An 18,200-nucleotide genomic window follows, 5' to 3' on the forward strand; every position below is an offset into this window, starting at 1 on the left:
AAACACACGAACATTGCAACACGGCCCGTTTTACACTGCATATTGAAATTTGCGAGAATGTGAATCAAACTCGGTAGTTTTTTTCTTCTCTATTCTAGATGATGTTCTCACAGGTGACAAAAAATTCTTACAGCTAACAAAGAAAAATCGAATATATCGCACTAATACAAACGCGCCTGGAGAACTCTATGAAAAACATTGCCAGTGACTTCTAAATGTATGAGAAAAATGCCTGAAAAAATGCTGCTAAGATACATAACGACCCCCCTTTTTCATGGTAAAAATGGCAAAAACGATCGAACGGCGTTTGTTTTTCTGAAGTCCGTTTTCTTAACCGTTTTATTTTGGTAAATTTTACTAACTTTTCAAGGCAATTTTTTTAGCGTGCATGCATCTGCATGCCGCATTTAACGGTGCAATGTTATGCCCACCCGTGCTTGTTAGCTTGTGTGAGTGAACGGCACAAATTTGAAGACCTGACATTATTCTTTGAAGAAGCTTCATTTTTCTGCAGCCTCCAACGTTTTTGCGTGCAAAGTGTTAGAAACCAGCGGAGTAAGCTTAAAACCTTGTGAAAACAGCGACAATAACTCGCAACATTCAGAATTTAACATTGTGTAATGATTTTCAGTTGAATTGCGACGGATTTCACCCGCAATAGGAGCAATTTCGCAGGAAATTTTCTCCACCGCTTGTCGCAAACGCAATGGCTGGCGGTACCGGCACGAAGGTGGTGCAAATCACCAACATTGCTCCGCAAGCTACCAAGGACCAGATGCAAAGTCTGTTTGGGCACATCGGAAAGATCGACGAAATTCGCCTCTATCCGACAATTCGGGATGTGTCCTGCCCGGTAGTGTCACGTATCTGTTATGTCAAGTATTTCGAAAGCAGCTGCGTTGCAGTGGCACAGCATTTAACCAACACGGTCTTTATCGATCGTGCCCTGATAGTCATTCCCGTGCAAAGTGGAATGATTCCCGATGAGTACAAGGCATTGGAGATGGCCGCTAATGGAACGCTGGTTCCGGGATTGCATAATATAGACGCGCCGAGTAAACTACCACCGGAGGTAGTCAACCGGATCGACGGAATGGTACCTAATCAGGTGAGTAGAAGTCAACGCTTACTTCAAATTTATACCTTGTTTCCAAATATTGCTATTATATAATATTTTGCATGAAATGTAATGCTCGAATTTCATAATATGACAGAAGAAAAAATCTAATGAATTGAAAAAGTTGCATACGAAATTAATACAAAAGAGGTATTTTAATCGAAACAATTCATAATTTCAAAAATGCATGATATTGTAACATGCTTATATTAGCCATTCATCGACAGATTAGTTGAACTTTAAATATACGTTTATAGAGTTGATCAGTAGAAACCACTAATATTTTTCTTCATTTTACAGGTAGTCAAAACCATCGATCCGAAACTGGACGAGAATAATCTACCGGAGTATCCTCCGCTGCCGGTCAACTTTGATGCGAAAAAAATTGAAGAAACCAGACGCACCATTCTGGTGTTGGACATTAAGTCCGACTGGCGGTTAGAAGATCTAATGGATCATTTCAAGTCTGCCGGCGAAATTAAGTACGCCCGATTTGCAGAGAACGACCGCTCCCGTTATGCTTTGATGGAATTTTGCGAGCAGCGTAGTATCATTTCCGCTCTGAAGCTGCAGGGATCTGATTTTCGTGGGTACCGCCTCAATGTACACCACTCGACGCAGCCGATCGTAAAACCGGAAGCAAAAAGCAATGAAGCTGCCCAGAAAGAAATTGAGGAGGCAATGTCGATTGTCAAAGAAGCGCACAGCATGATTTCTGCTGCTATCGATCCGGTCATAGGAATGCTTGCAAAGGACAAAAGCTCAAGTCGACGCCGATCGCGTTCCCATTCACGCTCTAAGGATCGTCGGTCTCGTTCCCGGTCCCGAAAGCGTTCCAAGTCACGCTCAAAGCGATCTCGTTCACGGAAACGATCGCATAGTCGTTCGAAGCGTTCCCGTAGTCGTTCCAAGCACTCTCATACAAAGCGCTCTACTTCGCGTAGCAAGCGTTCCCGCTCCCGATCCAAACGTTCGCGATCCCGTGACCGTCGCAAGCGCTCTCGTTCTAGAAATCGCAGCCGCTCCCGATCCCGCGATCGTCGTCGTTCACGTTCTCGTTCCAACCGCAAGCGTTCTCGTTCACGCGAGCGACGTGATCGCAGCCGCGATCGCAAGAAGACCCATCGCAACAAAGAGGAACGTCGACGTCGCTCGCGATCTCGTTCTCGAAGCCGCAAACGGTCGTCGTCTCGTAGCCGATCTAGCCGAACGAAGGATTCAACGCGTTCGTCAAAGAAACGTAGTCGATCGCCGGATAAACGTTTGAAGAAAATTTTGGAGGAAAGCGTAAGTCGTGATTATGACGCCGAAGAACGCATTGGTGGGGGCGACGATGATGCTGGTGCTAGTGGTAACGGGAATGGCGGCGGGAGCGAGAGTAGTTCCGTAATGGTAACTGCATCAAAAGGTTCCCCCCCTCCGCCACGCGAGAAAGCGACCAGCCCGACGGCGGAAACGGACAACATGGACATTTCCAATTCGCCGTAGAATATGTCGGTAAGCGCCAGAAGTGTTTCTGAAAATTAGATCATGATTAATTATTACTATATGCTCTTGACGGAGGCAAACTGTATTCTTCTACCGGTTTACAGTACGTATAAAGTCGATTGATTGTAACTGCTTGAAATGAAATCAGATGTGAGAATAAAAGTCGGACACTTGCTATGCTCGCACAGGTGTTCTCTCAGTACCGGAACGACAAAATGAAATCCTTTAAAACTATAAGATTGTAAGCTCTGTGATATAAAGCATTGATTATTTTCGATTTGTAGATATCGGAAAAACGTTATCTCACAGGTTGTACATGAACAATTTTTACTTTGTTCAATGCTGACTATTGATTGTGTGTTCTTGTTCTGTAAACGCAAAATGTTTTCAATGACGAACAAGAGTAAAAGAGATCGAGAAAATCTGATTTCTGTTTACGCCTTTTTGTTTGAACTTTTTGTTTAGAGACTCGTTTTAACATTTGGGAGAAACGATTAGAATAAGTAGATTTCCAGTATTGGCCAATACTCCTACTGTCAGAGAGTGAATTGTGTAATATTGGTAATATTGCTAGCGAGTTACGAAACATCTAAAAGGCTAATTTTCGCAAATATTACATTTTTTTTAAATTTAAATTTGAAATATTTCAAGACATTTTTTTAAAAAGTTGATAATCCAGGTTTTGCGATCCGACACGAATACTAAAATCGTAATTCATAATCCGTGTACGTTTCTGTATAAAAAATTATGAAATTTAAAAAATCCCAAACCCATATCTTTTTCATGGTTGCTCTAGGGCACCAGGAGTTTTGATGACCGAACAACCTTTTGAAATGTTTACTAAGTTGCTCAAAATGTGTAAATTTATTATTAAACGACAAATCTACGTATAGAAAAAAAAAAGGAAAAATATTAAATATATATTTTTTTATAAGATGCTTGGAATAATCACAATTCTGACGTGGGGCTACATCTTTGTTTTTCTAGACTGGGGTACTATCTGTAAATTTTGGATGGCGCCAACGAGAAAATCAGTGTTTTATAGAAGGCTAGTTTTGTACGGATTTGCAGGCTGCGGGGCCTCAGCTGGGTACGCAATCCATAGAATGCCCTGTTTGCGGCCGCTATCCGCCTTTTTTATCTCACGGCTAACCTCATTGCCGCACGTCCCCAATATACCTATGTAAATAAAATGGTCGGCTTCAAAGAATTCTTAATGTCAATCCTGCTCCTTTGGATGCCTCTATCTACCTCACCGTTCAACAGCACGCTAAGATGTTGTTTCCAACGCCTGACCACTTCTGATTTATCGGTAATCAGGTTTCTCTTCTCTTTCATTGCACATGACAGGGACAGACACCTTTCTGTTCCTGATTCCGTTAATCATTTTGTAGAAGCTTCTCGAATCATACCTGGAGCAGCCCTCCGCCTCCGAAAGAACACGTTCCCAATGCCCAGTGTTTTTTTTTTTCGGCGATGGAGTCTTTTTTTAACCGCTCTAGCCAAGCATGGAAAAGTTCACTCACTAGCAATATTTCATGCAAATGTGTTCTTTGATTCATCAGTTATCGTTCAACTATTTCCACTCGCGTACAAGTTTTCCATAGAAACGCTGCTGATTGTTTTTCGCTTCTGAAAGTTCCGAATACCATAGAAGGAGACTGAATGATTCAAACACGATAGTATTTTTTGTATCCAAGTTCACTTGCATTCAACATTATTGCGAGAATCTTTGAGATATTGGTGCTTATTACGGGAGTCACTTCACGGTGAAATATGTTTCACTCTCACGCCCTCTTCACTTTTTTAGACCTATTCCCGATTCCACCTCAAGTGAAGTGACAAAAATCACCTCCGTGGAGTGAGATTGACAGTGAAGTGAAATTGAGAATAGGACAAGTGAAATAAGATTGTTTCCCAGCTCAAAAATGTCTAAGTCCCAGACAGTCGTTCCCGTTTTTCTAGATAACACCAGATCTCGACGTGTTCTGCATTTCTAAGACATTCGACATAAAAAAATAATGTTTTTTTGGTATCGAAAATTTCCTGAACTAGTTTGCATTTTTTTTATCGGACAAAAAAATGAAAAATTTACCGCTTTAAGGCACGGATCAAACTTTGATCCGCTTCGTTACTGAAGAATAAATCCAATATTTACCATTAGATCACAAATCAATCAACTTTAAGACTTATGGCATCTTCGTGGAATCATTTCACCGTTCAAAATGGTCGTGAAATAATTCCACGCGAAACGTCGCTTTTTCCGTTCTCACTTCACTTATATGACACTCATAATAACCCAGATTCCACGGCAGCTGTCACTTCGCGACGTTTTTCTCACTTACGTGAGTCCCGTAATAGGATTTTGTGCACTTCACTCTGATTTCACCGTGAAGTGACTCCCGTAATAAGCACCATTATCGCCAGTGATACAAAATTATGAATCCAAATGAACGTTAGATTGCGTTCAATTGTTTGCTTACCGGAGCAAGCAGGTATCATCAATGCTAACGGAAATTGTAGCATGGTGCATAGCATGTGATACTTGAAATCACCATGGATCATCGTGGTATATCACGGTGAAAGCACGACGTGGAGTAGCAGAATTCCGCCTACAAGCAACCAACATTTGAAAAAATCATTGCGATCGCTTGAGTGCAATCGTTTACGATTCTTTCGTGAAACACTCGCTATATGTTGCTCGCTCCGCCTAAAGCAGGCAATACTGAAACAAAATCATCAAAGAAGGCTACCATATATTTCTTTGCCTTCAGTTGTCTCTTGCATGCGTGAGAATGTGTAACTTTTAATAGCGATGGTTTGCTAGGATTGAAAGCTTATAAATAGCACGTTCAGAAATGATACCCGAATGATTGTTATGCGATACGAGTTATTCCATCCTTGGCTCTAGCTGCTCGATATCTGCCTTGGCTCTGACCTGTCACAGCCGTAGCCAACATGTGACCTCCGGCGCGGTTCTTCTCATCCATTGCTCGCTGGCACTCAGCGTCAAACCACTCGTTGGGCGTGATGGATAACAATAACCCATAATTTTGTAATACGCTAATTTTTACTATTAATGCATTGATCAGCGGTAAAAATTGAAAAAAAAGTTTCAAGGTTTACGCCACGGGCCTCTTCCAAGTTCTCTGCTGAATATGGTTCGGCGGCTTTCTCATCGGGCATTGCCCAGTCCACAAAAGCCTGCCCCCTATACCTTCACTATATCAGCATGTGAGCAACTCGTGATTCATGCGTATGCGCCACACTCCATCTTAATTACTCTATCCAATTTACCGCCAAAAATCGATTGCAGAACCTTACGCTTAAATACTCCAAGCACTTGTCGAACTTCCTTCAGCGTGCATGCTTTATGTCCGTAAAGGGCAACCGGGAGGATCAGCGTCCTATACGGTGCTAGTTTTGTGTCAGTTTGCAAACTACGGGACCTTAACTGGCAACAAATTCCGTAGAACGCCCTGTTCGCAGCTACAACTCATCGTTTCACTTCGCGGCTCATACGCGTACCAAGATAAACGAATTCATCAACCACTTCAAATCCATTTCGCGTCGAAGACTCGACAGAAACGGACGTGCAAAATGGTCGTTCCATTATAGTTCGGTCTGTGTGTACAAAACAAAAGAGAAGACATTCTGCGTTCAAGACCAACCGGCTATAGTGTGTTGTGTCGCTACGCGAAGTGATTCCGTGCTCGGCTCGCTGTTGTGTGGCTGTTTTTGCGCTGCTCTGTGGCTGTAACGGCTGCAGCTTCGAACGATTGGACAACCAAACCTGCTGCAAGGAAGAAAAAAGGTACGTGTTCTTGTCGGCGCTAGTGCGCTAGCTCTAACGCAAAGGAGGTAGATTCCTCACTCCCCAATCTTCCGTCTTCGAAAGGGTACAAGGTCGTGACCGAAATTTCCAAGGTCAGACCTAACAAGTTCCGTGTCGTGGTCAGTGACCTGGAACAGGCCAATGCAATAGCTTGCTCTGAGCTCTTCACACGCGAGTATCGTGTTTATATACCCGCACGAGACGTGGAGATCGACAGTGTCATAACCGATTCGAGTCTGTCGGTCGAGTGTATTTTGAAAAGCGGCTTTGGCTGCTTCAAAAATTCTTTGTGCCACGATGTAAAGGTAAAGATTATCGATTGCAAGCGATTCCGCTCTGTGTCTGTAGTCGGCGGCACAAAGGTGTACACTCCGTCAGACTCGTTTCGAGTTACGTTCGACTGCATTGCCTAGCCACGTCTCGATCCACCGGGTTCGTCTCCCTGTGCGATTACAGTCAAACCTGTTTTTGTGCGAGGGATAGGGACCGCACAAAAAAAATCGCATAAAAAAATCATTTGAAACTTCACGTGCAGCTACAAAACAGTATTTCCACAGCATTATTGGAAAAAAAAATTTATGCGGTGAATAGGGACAGCATAAAAAAAATTTTCAGGTAAAAATAACTCGAAAGTTGTTGATTCTGATTTAGAATACCTATGAGAACAATTTTAAAACATCGGATTGATTTTTTTTTTCACAAATGGTCACATCGGATTGATAAACGAAACTTTTTTAAACATGCTAATCCTTTCAACCGCTTTCCTTCGTAGGCAAGCAATTGTTGACTTTTCCTACTTAAAACTGGCTCAAATAGTAATTTTCGAAAGCAACACTTCTGTAATGCGTTGGAATTCATTCCAAGAATCGGAAAAAACTAAATGGCTGAAAATGTTGTCGGAAGTGGTCCTTTTTCATATGCCGCACAAAAAAAAAATAATCGCATAAAAAAAGTCTCACAAAATAAATTTCGCACGAAAAAGAAACGCACAAAAACAGGTTTGACTGTATATGTGCCCCGCGTCATGAACTGCCTGAATTGTAAGCAGTTAAGTAACACCGCCCGCCGCCTATTGCTGCAATAAGGCACGCTGTGGCAAGTGTTCAAAGCATTCCAACCCTGATATGCTGAAAAAGACCACTACCACTTCTCCCACAACATCAACCCCGTTCGATCTGTTGTCCTCTGATGAAACCGATTCTGCTGATTCACCAACGGGAACATCTTATGCCTATCCTGGGGAGTCTAGAAAGAGGAAAAATATTTCCTTTCCTAAACTTCCCCGCAAAGGTCCTAAGATTTCCCAAAGTGGAATGAAAGGTTCAAATAAACCAAACAGTGCTGCGGAAAAACAGAAGTAAACTCCTCTTGGGCTTGCAAATTTGAAGTCCCAGAAGGAGTTCTCTGCACTGCCAGGAACATCTAAAACCCCAGTTGTTCCATTTGCACATCCAGTTGATGAAACAAACTCTGGATTTGTAAAATTTTCTGGCATTGTGGACTGGATTTTTGAATCTTCTTTGTACCCGATTTTTCTTTCCTCCCAACAGTTAGATCATTTTTGAAGCAGTTGACTGCCCAATGACCCCTCCTCGCAGCGATTGTATGCTTCGATGCCTAATTCTTCTGCTTATATGAAGGATTCTATCTCTGTCTTACGATGGAATTGTAGAAGTATTTTACCAAAAATTGATTCGTTTGAAGTTTTGATAACTAAAAACAAATGCGATGCATTTTTCCTTTGTGAAACTTGACTTACTTCGAATATTGATCTCAACTTCCATGATTTTAACATTATCCGCCTTGATCGAGACACCCCATATGGAGGAGTACTTCTAGAGATTAAGAGGTGTTATTCTTTTTATCGTAATAACCTCCCCTCAAATACTTCCGATTCTACTGTGTTTGGAATCCCGGATCATTTACGCAGCCAAAATTTTTCCCAATAAATATCGTAACATCAACTGCGACAATATGTTCTACACTGACGGATCTTTTTTTGATGGGTCCACTGGCTTCGGTATCTTCAATAACAAGTCAACCGTCTCCCATAAGCTCGATAATCCTGCTTCTGTTTACGTCGCAGAATTAGCTGCAATTCAGTACACCCTAGGGATTATCGACAAAATGCCCACGCACCATTATTTCATTTTTACGGACAGTCTCAGTTCCATTGAGGCTCTCCGATCGATGGAAGATTCAAAGCACTCTCCGTATTTCCTGGGAAAAATACGGGAACACTTGAGTGCTTTATCCGAAAAATCTACTCAGATTACCTTAGCGTGGGTCCCTTCTCACTGCTTGATACCGGGCAATGAGAAAGCGGACTCTTCGGCTAAGGTGGGCGCAACAAACGGTGACATTTATGAAAGACCAATTGCCTTTGATGGATTTTTTGCACTTGTACGTCAGAATACGATCATCAGTTGGCAAAATTCTTGGACCAGAGGGGAACTGGGAAGGTTACATTCCATTACACCCAATGTATCGACGAACCCGTGGTTCAAGGGGTTGGATGTAGGCCGAGATTTCATTTGCGTGATGTCTCGGCTTATGTTCAATCACTACAGATTTGACGCGCATCTCCGTCTAGTTGGGCTCGGGGAAAGTGATATCTGTTGTTGTGGTGAAGGTTATCACGTCATAGAGCATGTTGTTTGGTCATGCCCTGTACACCGTGACGCCAGGTCTAAATTAATAGCTTCCCTTCAGGCCCAGGGTAGACAACCAGCTGTTCCTGTTCGTGAAGTCTTGGCGAGCCTTGAACTACTCTACATGTCCCTTATATACGTTTTCCTAAAATCCATCCATGCCCATGTCTAGTCCCCTTCCCCTTCACCTTCACCTACTCCCAACGTTGAACCTCCAGGACCCGAGGATTACCAGCCCCTGTCTCAACTCATGACATCGTGGCTCAGCAGAACATACCAAACATACTACATATTCATGGCCATTCGAAGATCATCAGACGGCTATTTTTCAACAGAACACTGATTGAAAAAGCCACTTCAAATCGTGTCTCATCAATCTCAGAGTTAATGCTGAGTCCCACCTTCGCCACTTTCCTCTTAGATGGCTAAAAGGCACTTTCAAGGGCGAAGTTAAACAGTAAGTTGGAGAGCGCATCCCCCTGCTTCAGTCCATCCAACGTTACGAACGCGCCGATGACACCCCGTTAAGCATACAGACGCGAGGCATAGTACGCTAGGCATAATGTACGGTAGGCATACGGTCACGAGGCATATGGACGCGAGGCCGAATAGATACAAGGCCGAATGGATACAAGGCCGAAAGGACACAAGGCCAAGGGGAAGTGATGCGGAATATGTTACTATCGTCGTCATCATCACAGCCCTCTTTCAATAACATATATTTCGCTTCAAGGTGTCATTTGGAAAGTAATACACTCGCGGCCTTCGGCCGACTCGCTGTTCGAGCGAATGCTGTCCTTACTAGCCACCGCTCGTTCGGACTTAACTAAAGGAAGAAAACTCTGTTTGAGTAGACTCTGTTTGAGTAGATATGAATGATGGTGATCACTGGACGTAAATTTTTTAACTTCGATGATTTGTCAAAATTAACGCTTTCAGATTTAACTCCTACTACACATTAAGGTTTGGAACAGAAGAGTTGACTAAATGGCGGTTAGATGACTATGAATATCCATGATAGTGTTTGTTACAATGGCGCGATAAACAATCTTTTCCTATTATTGATAACAAAGTCATCAAAAATCCGGTATTTGGAGGGATTTGTTACGAATTTTCTACATTCAGCTTTTCTCTTTTATTTCGTTCGGAATTTGTGAATTGCCTGGAACAGATTTTTAAGAACACTTTCACGGTGAAGGCAAATTACGGGAAAAAATAAAAAATATACAGCCAGGATGAAGATTACCTAATGTTATATATATATATTGTTTGCTGTGGAATATTTTTAGCAACTGTGACTAAATATGTATAATCTTTACAAAAAAAAAAAAAAAAGATTTACCAAGTTGGAAAATTGGTTAGCATAAAGAATGGTATCAAGAAAAGAAAACTGTCCAATCATTAGATCTTTAGATTCAATATTTTTTGTATTTTCTCGACATGCTTATATTTTTTTTTTAATATTCTTCAATCGCTGACACCACGATAATGTTGAAAAAGTTGAAGAGTTGTGTATGAGACACGACCACAAGTTAACATAGAATTACGAGTCTTTCTCATGTTAATGTTTTTTAACAGGTTAAGGAATACGCTGGACTGGAAATAATCAATTTAATGGCGGGAAGTGTTAAATTTCAGTAATAATTCGCTTTCAATCTTCGCTTCAACTCCAACATCTTTATGTCAGTAACGTTAATCTAACATTATCTTATCTAACAGTCTCATTTATAGCACACTGCCGAGGTAAAAATACTTTCCATGCCACCGCAGTCGATAGCATGATCGGTACACAGGTAGTACCAATATTGCCATACTTTGAGCCTATTCCATGTGAAAAAAACGCAAAAATTTTGACCAATAAGAGATTAGATTATACACGGACTAAACATCGTTCACCATCATTTTGCAGGCGACTTTTTCTTAGTCATCATCGAGATACAAGCTAGCCAGCGGATTTAATAATATGCATACTTTCGTTTGAAGAAAAAACCACAAACACTGACTCAGTACAATTCAGAGATCATATAAACACGTCGTTAGAACATAACAATAAGAAAAATATAATTAAATAACAATTTTGGGTCGATGGTCAGTAACTCACCATAGAGCAATAACGGTGTGAACTTGAGAATTGGAGATTGATTAGATGGCGTTTGTTTTTGTTTTGTTTTTATTCGTCGCTTCTAATAGGTCTGAAATGCCACATAATAATAAAAATAACATCGGAGCTTGTAACATTAATGTATTTTTTATTTATAATAGCAGCAGTTCATAGAACTGCAAAATTCAAATGTTCCGACTATTGAAGTGAGAAAAGAATATACAAATAACATTTCTGTCAAAATTAGAGTTCCTATTTTACTTAAAAAAATTAAAATAATTCTATAACATAAGACTCTTTGAATTTCAAATAGTCCTTATTTTAGTCATTATCATTTTATTTACTGTACAAAATATCGAATTCAACATGTAATATTTCATGAGGGCACTAATCTTAATCGAAGATATGAAATAGGGAATAAAACCACCATCGATCAGTTCAATCGCCTTTCCTGTAGAGAGTATACATGATTCGAATGAACCAATTAACTGATGAATGAGAAATCATGGTTTTGTTTTGGTTTCCCGTTCCACAGCTGAGGGGTATTCGCTATCACACTATTGCAAATGATGATTCCTATACCTATAACCGCTGGTCTGCCTGGGCATGTATTTGAAGCTGGCTAGACTATTATATTTATAATAATGGGCAATGTTATTTATTTATTCTTAACGACGTCATGATGACCTGGCAGCTTATAAATATTTTTGAATTCGGGATTTTTACTAGCCGTGACTCACGGTAGTCTAATGATATTTCTTTGTTTTGGTTTTCGGTTGACCTCTAACATAAAACAGAGATAATGCGAGCTAAATTTACTGGAAAGAAGACTGGAATTGTTGCTCACTAGAACATTTGCTCTATTATGCAGAAAATATTTGAAAACAACAACCAACAGTTTGAATACCTAATACAATATTTACAAACTAGAAATCAGGTTTACAGCTTGTTTTGCGTTGTTTTTTTTTTCTCTCCAGAAAACGAAACATTCACAACCCCTAATGCATAGCCAGCGATGATCATCATGAGCCTCTGTATCATATGCTGCCAAGGCTACTTAATTGTGTTTATTTATGTATACATACCTATATGTATCGCACATACTGTGAACTTGTTGTTTGTTTTTATTTTCTTCTTTTGACTGGCAGGCAGATGGGTATGCCACATCGGCAACCGCGTACGAATAGAAAAATTTAACCTGAAAACTAGGGAACATAATCGTAGGCTGTGCGTGACTTTCTCGGTGTGCCTTAAGGGCGATGAGATCAAGTCTATATTAAAACACACGGTAAAGGAGTAAATTTAAGTGTTTGAGTCGCGGTGAATTTTTTCAATATTACTAAAAAATTTGAGAAAATCTTTCAATCTTTCATTGACTGAACTTTTGGGAAGGCTTTTATTTTGTTTTTAGTAATGTTTAAGAAAATTGAGCATGATATTTTATTACCATTATTTTCACAATCGTATAATATGCAATCGCGTAAAACCTTAGTCACGAAAGAACGTACTTTTACAGTAATGGGCCATCCACATACCACGTGGACCAGGGGCGACCCGTGGCTTTTGAACCTGCCTGTTCAACTACAAGTTCTGAAAATCAAATTTTGGGGAAGTAGTTACAATCATGTTCGCGTAATCACGCAAGTCATTCTCTATATTACTATTTAAAAGTAAAACTAAAAACCAACCAAATCGGGTAATCGCTCCATTGTTCATCTCAACAGGTTGGTGCACCTATTATCATCTTTTTTCTCTCATTTGTCCAATTTACCGTCAAATTTCTACAAATTTTTGAAAGTAAATCTATTTGCCTCTCGATTCTCTCAAGTGGCTGAAAATTTTACGTTGAAAATATGGTAAAATTTGACGATAAATTGATCAAAAAGGCGTGATAAGATGAATATAGGAGCGGTTACCCCATAAACATAAATTTGCTTTTGAAATATATCTTTTGCCTGGCGTCCCCGTGTGCAATGCACAGGTTTGCCCTATGGACGAGTCGCCCCTGACGTGGACAGATTTTAAACGATTTTGAATCCTACGCTCAAAAACACCAAGACCTCGCCGATCAGCCTCTTTCAGCGTCCATGATTCATGGCCGTAGAGAGCCACCGGAAGAATCAGTGTTTTATAGAGTGCAAGTTTAGTACGGATTTGCAGACTGCGGGACCATAGCTGGTTACGTAGTCCGTAAAAGGCCCTGTTTACGGCTGCTATCCGCCTCTTTATCTCACCGCTAACCTCGTTGTCACATGTCACTAATGTTCCCAGGTAAATAAATTCGTCGACTACTTCAAATGTTTCCCCATCTAGTACCATCGCAGCACCAACCTCCGACGGACCACCACGCACTCTGCCAGCCACCATGTATTTCGTTTTGGCAGAGTTTATGACAAGCCCTAATCTCGCAGCTTCCCTATTGAGAGGTCCGAAGGCCTCTTCCACAGCTCTACGGTTGATACCAATGATGTCGATATCGTCCGCAAAACCGAGAAGCATGTGCGACTTCGTAATGATGGTGCCGCTTCTCTGCACACCAGCCCTCCGTATTGCACCTTCCAGTGCGATGTTGAACAATAAGTTCGACAGCCCGTCACCCTGCTTCAAACCATCTATCGTCACGAACGAGTCCGATATCTCACCGGCTATCCTGACGCTTGATGTAGAACCTTCAAGGGTGGCACGTATCAGCCTAATCAGCTTTGTTGGGAAGCCATGTTCAATCATAATCTGCCATAACTCATTTCTCTTGACTGAATCGTACGCTGGCCTGAAGTCTATGAACAGATGGTGCGTCTGCAAGTTGTATTCTCGAAATTTATCGAGGATTTGTCGCAAGGTAAACATTTGGTCCGTCGTGGAGCGTCCCCTTCGAAAACCGCATTGGTACTCGCCAACAAAGGTCTCCTGCAATGGCCTCAGTCTGTGGAACAGGATGCGGGAGAGAATTTTGTACACGGTATTGAGAAGAGTTATGCCCCGATAATTGATACAGTCCAGGCGATGGCCTTTTTTGTAGATCGGGCATATGAGACCCTCCAACCAGTCCAAGGGCAATTCTTCATCAGACCACACTCTCAGCATGATCCGATGGATGGCACGATACAGCTGTTCGCTCCCGACTTTGAAGAGTTCGGCGGGAATGCCGTCCTTCCTGGCTGCCTTGCAGTTTCTCAGCTCCTTCACTGCTTTCTTCACCTCGTCCATGGATGGTGGATCCACAGCTTGACCATCATTCTCAATAGTCATCCTGCTCCTTTCGACTCCACTGTTTCCCTCACCGTTCAACAGCACACTGAAATGTTCCTTCCAACGCCTGGCCACCTCTGTTTTATCGGTTATCAGGTTCCCCTCCCTATCGTTGCACATGACAGGGGCTGACACGTTTCGATTCCTGATTCCGTTGACCTTCTTATAGAAGCTCCTCGCATCGTGCCTGGAGAAGCAACCTTCCGCCTCCGCAAGAATACGCTCCCAATGCAGTAGTTTCTTCCGGCGATGGAGTCTCTTTTCAGCGGCTCTTGCATCTCGATATCTCCCCATGCTCTGACGAGCCACAGCCGTGGCCAACATGTTACCCCTGGCGCGGTTCTTCTCTTCCGTCACTCGCTGGCACTCAGCGTCAAACCACTCATTGGGCGCAGCTGCCGCAGTTGTACCCAACACTTCTCGCGCTGTAGTGCTGATCGAACTGTGGATGTGCCTCTACTGTTCATTCAGGTTCCCTTCAACTCATTCCTCAATCCGTTCATCAACTTTCTGCGAGTACTCTGCAGCCACTCCTTAAGTTGATAGCCGCTGGATGTTCAACTGCATCCTCCTCGTTGCCTTGGATTTCAGCACGTTGGACAGCCGGGCGCGGATTTTGGCTACTACGAGATAGTGATCCGAGTCAACGTTCGGTCCTCTGAACGACCTCACGTCTGTAACGTCTGAAAAGTGCCGTCCATCAATCAGAACGTGGTCAATTTGAGAGCAAAGCTCTCCATTCGGGTGCATCCAGGTGTGCTTACGTATGTTCCGGCGTACCATTGTACAAAAAACCCCTGAAAATCACCAAAAAACTCAACGTGTAAAACGTTTTGAATGATGTCTGTTGAACAATTTCGGAAAAAAGAATAGGGTTATTTCCACCTGCGAATCACAATGAAAATCAGGAGAGCAAAATGTGAATTTCCGGGACTTTCAATTTGGAAATTTCACTCTAACTATAACAAATCGCAAACTCTGAAATTCAAGTGGAAAAAGACGCTTGAAGACGAATAAAAAGTGATCAGCTGGTTATTTCATTAAACTTTACTTTATTTAAAAAAAAAACAATATTGCTTTTGTTTTGCCTTATTATCACAAAACTCTCAAGAATAAAAATCGTAATGTGAATTTTATAATAACTCGCTGTAAATTGCACTCAAAACAACTATTTTAATAACTTATTAATTTGTATGAGCAATAAATTTAACTGTATGAGAATCTAAATAATAATGGGTTAGCGGGTTGTTCTAAATAGTTTATTTGACACGGCGCGATACAATTTATGTTTAACTGAGCCAAGAACATTTTCTATTAATTCTAGATTAGCAGGGAATAGAGAGAGGCACATTTTTTATTTCTTATGTGCAAAATGTGAATATTCGGGACTTTCAATTTGGACATTTCACTTAAACTTGAACAAATCGCAAACGCTGAAATTCAAGTGAAAGAAGACGCTTAAAGACGAATGAAAAGTGATCAGCTGGTTATTTCATTCAACTTTACTTTATTTAAAAAAAAAAAACAATATTGCTTTTGTTCTGCCTTATTATCACAAAACTCTCAAGAATAAAAATCGTTATGTGAATTTTATAATAACTCGCTGTAAATTGCACTCAAAAGCAACTATTTTAATAACTTATTAATTTGTATGAGCAATAAATTTAACTGTATGAGAATCTAAATAATAATGGGTTAGCGGGTTGTTCTAAATAGTTTATTTGACACGGCGCGATGCAATTTATGTTTAGCTGAGCCAAGAACATTTTCTATTAATTCTAGATTAGCAGGGAATAGAGAGAAGCACATTTTTTATTTCTCGCGGCTGACGACGAGCTAGTGGGGATTTGTGGTGAGGAAAGGGAAGTTCCAATTTTAATTTTAACTTTAATTGAGTAACGAATTGAATTGTTTTTTAAACATTTGTACGTGGCTAAGCAGTGATGTTTTATTTGAGCAGTTTTGGTCTGAGGTGTTTGCGTAAACATGAAGATGCCGAGTCTTCGTTTTAGTGTATCCAGCATGGTGTTTCAACTTCTTTCAGCTTGTGAGGGGTTAGTGAGTTCAGTGTTTAGCGCTTAGAGAATGCTTTAATGGAAACTAATTAAGACTGGAATAGAATTTGCAGATGAAATCGCTAAAGCAATATGTATACTTCATAACGTCATCATGGATCACGAAGAACTCGAATCATTTTTGGAAGAAAATGTTGACATAAATCAAGTTCACGATAAAATAACCCAAAGTTGCGGATTTAATAAGATTTGCACAAAACAGGATGTTTTGTGCGCAATTACTTCAATAATTTTGTGAAAAAAATAAACTTAATTTATTTGAAAAAAAAACAGATTTATTTATTTATTTCTGGAAAATATAGGCTTTGGGCCCGTAATCCACACTTAATATTAAAATACAATAAATTTAAAACAAAAATACAATAAATCAGCAATCATGAAGTTGTTCTCTTAAATAAAGTCTGTTTTTTAAGATTGCAGGCGACATGTAGGTTCATGTCGTGAATAATTCCGAGCTCGTTGCGGAGGGTTGAACACTGGATTTTTTTGCGTAACCGTATTGCTATTACGATGTATTCTAGCTGAGAGACTTTGACTATCAGTCCGTCCTGCTAATACATTGGTGAAAAACACTATGTCAGCAATCCTATGTCGGCAATGTACTGTGTCAATGTTAACTAATGCACACAATTCTTGATAGGCAGGTAGTTAATCACCATTGTATCTTTTTTGAATTCCTTCAATTCTTTGAATATGTGTTACATACTGGGGGCGCCAAACAACACTCGCAAAGTCTAGCTTGCTCCGCACTGGCGCTTTGTAAACGGCTAATATAGAATAAGGGTCTTTGAGATCCCGTCCGTACTGTCTCACAAGAGAAAACATTTTTAGGTTGTCTATTACTACATTGTCAATCTGGTTTGTAAACGAAAGTTGTCGGTCAAGTGTAACGCCTAGGTCGCGAACTATTTTTTTACGTGGTAACTCAGTTCTTTTGAAATGATATTTAAACTCGATAGGAGATATTTTACGAGAAAATGTCATAAATGAACATTTTTCAGCGTTAACGTTAACCCTTTCCCGCTCATGGTGACTCTATAGCACCAAGAATTATATTATCATATCTTGACATAAAATAGTTTGTTGTGCTTACGATTGTTCCATAAACTTTTATATGCTGCCTCAGAGCATCACTGGGTATTTTCTTCAAAATACTACAGTTGACAGTAATTTTAGATACTCTACAAAGTGTTCAGCTCGAATTTTCTCGTGAAGTTATAAATTTTAATGATAAACCTTGTGAGCGGGAGCGGGAGACCACTATCCGAGCAGAATTGTCCAAAACTTTGCATGTCCAGTTGTAATTTAGAACAAACGTCATTTGTTTTGACGGGCAAGAAAATTCTCACATCAGCATTAGTCAAATTGTCTGGAAGCTTGTTCATCACGAGTACGAATAACGGTGGTCCTAAGTGGCTTCCTTGAGGTACTCCCGAATTCACAGTGATTGAATTCATTTAGCTTTGGATTGGTGATTGTTTTGGGAAAGTATTGGTTGAATTTAATGCTATGTCTGTTAATTATTGTGATACAACGTTGAAGATGAGAAATGTTACTATGGAATAATATTGCCTTGGTGGAAGCTTAGAACTGTTGCTTTCCTGATCGTCGTAGTATTGTACAGTCCAAATATTTGCTTAGTTGGAAATATTCGGTGTATGTTAATAGCTAATGTTGGATGATA

The 18,200-nt window shown here is 40.6% G+C and overlaps 1 protein-coding gene across 2 annotated transcripts; it reads left to right on the top strand.

Moving 5' to 3' along the window:
• The first annotated feature begins 417 nt into the window (after positions 1–417).
• Positions 418–2,790, top strand: LOC129727566 (probable splicing factor, arginine/serine-rich 7). Of its 2 annotated transcripts, none has more exons than XM_055685508.1 (3): positions 418–555; positions 632–1,108; positions 1,418–2,790. In XM_055685508.1, exons 2-3 carry the CDS (start codon positions 707–709, stop codon positions 2,603–2,605), a joined length of 1,590 nt encoding a protein of 529 aa, XP_055541483.1. In that variant the 5' UTR covers positions 418–555; positions 632–706; the 3' UTR covers positions 2,606–2,790. The 2 variants fall into 2 exon arrangements, with proteins under 2 accessions (XP_055541483.1, XP_055541484.1); XM_055685509.1 differs by having other exon boundaries at positions 440–571.
• Positions 2,791–18,200: the final 15,410 nt, after the last annotated feature.

Source organism: Wyeomyia smithii, chromosome 3 (genome assembly GCF_029784165.1).
Source record: "Wyeomyia smithii strain HCP4-BCI-WySm-NY-G18 chromosome 3, ASM2978416v1, whole genome shotgun sequence".
NCBI lineage: Eukaryota > Metazoa > Arthropoda > Insecta > Diptera > Culicidae > Wyeomyia > Wyeomyia smithii.

What these genes read in the sequence shown, in the direction of transcription:
- LOC129727566 (XM_055685508.1), top strand. Translation starts at nt 707, where the DNA reads ATGGCTGGCGGTACCGGCACGAAGGTGGTGCAAATCACCAACATTGCT. An exon ending in ACGGAATGGTACCTAATCAG is followed by an intron (nt 1,109 to 1,417) that starts GTGAGTAGAAGT and finishes TTCATTTTACAG; the next exon opens with GTAGTCAAAACCATCGATCC.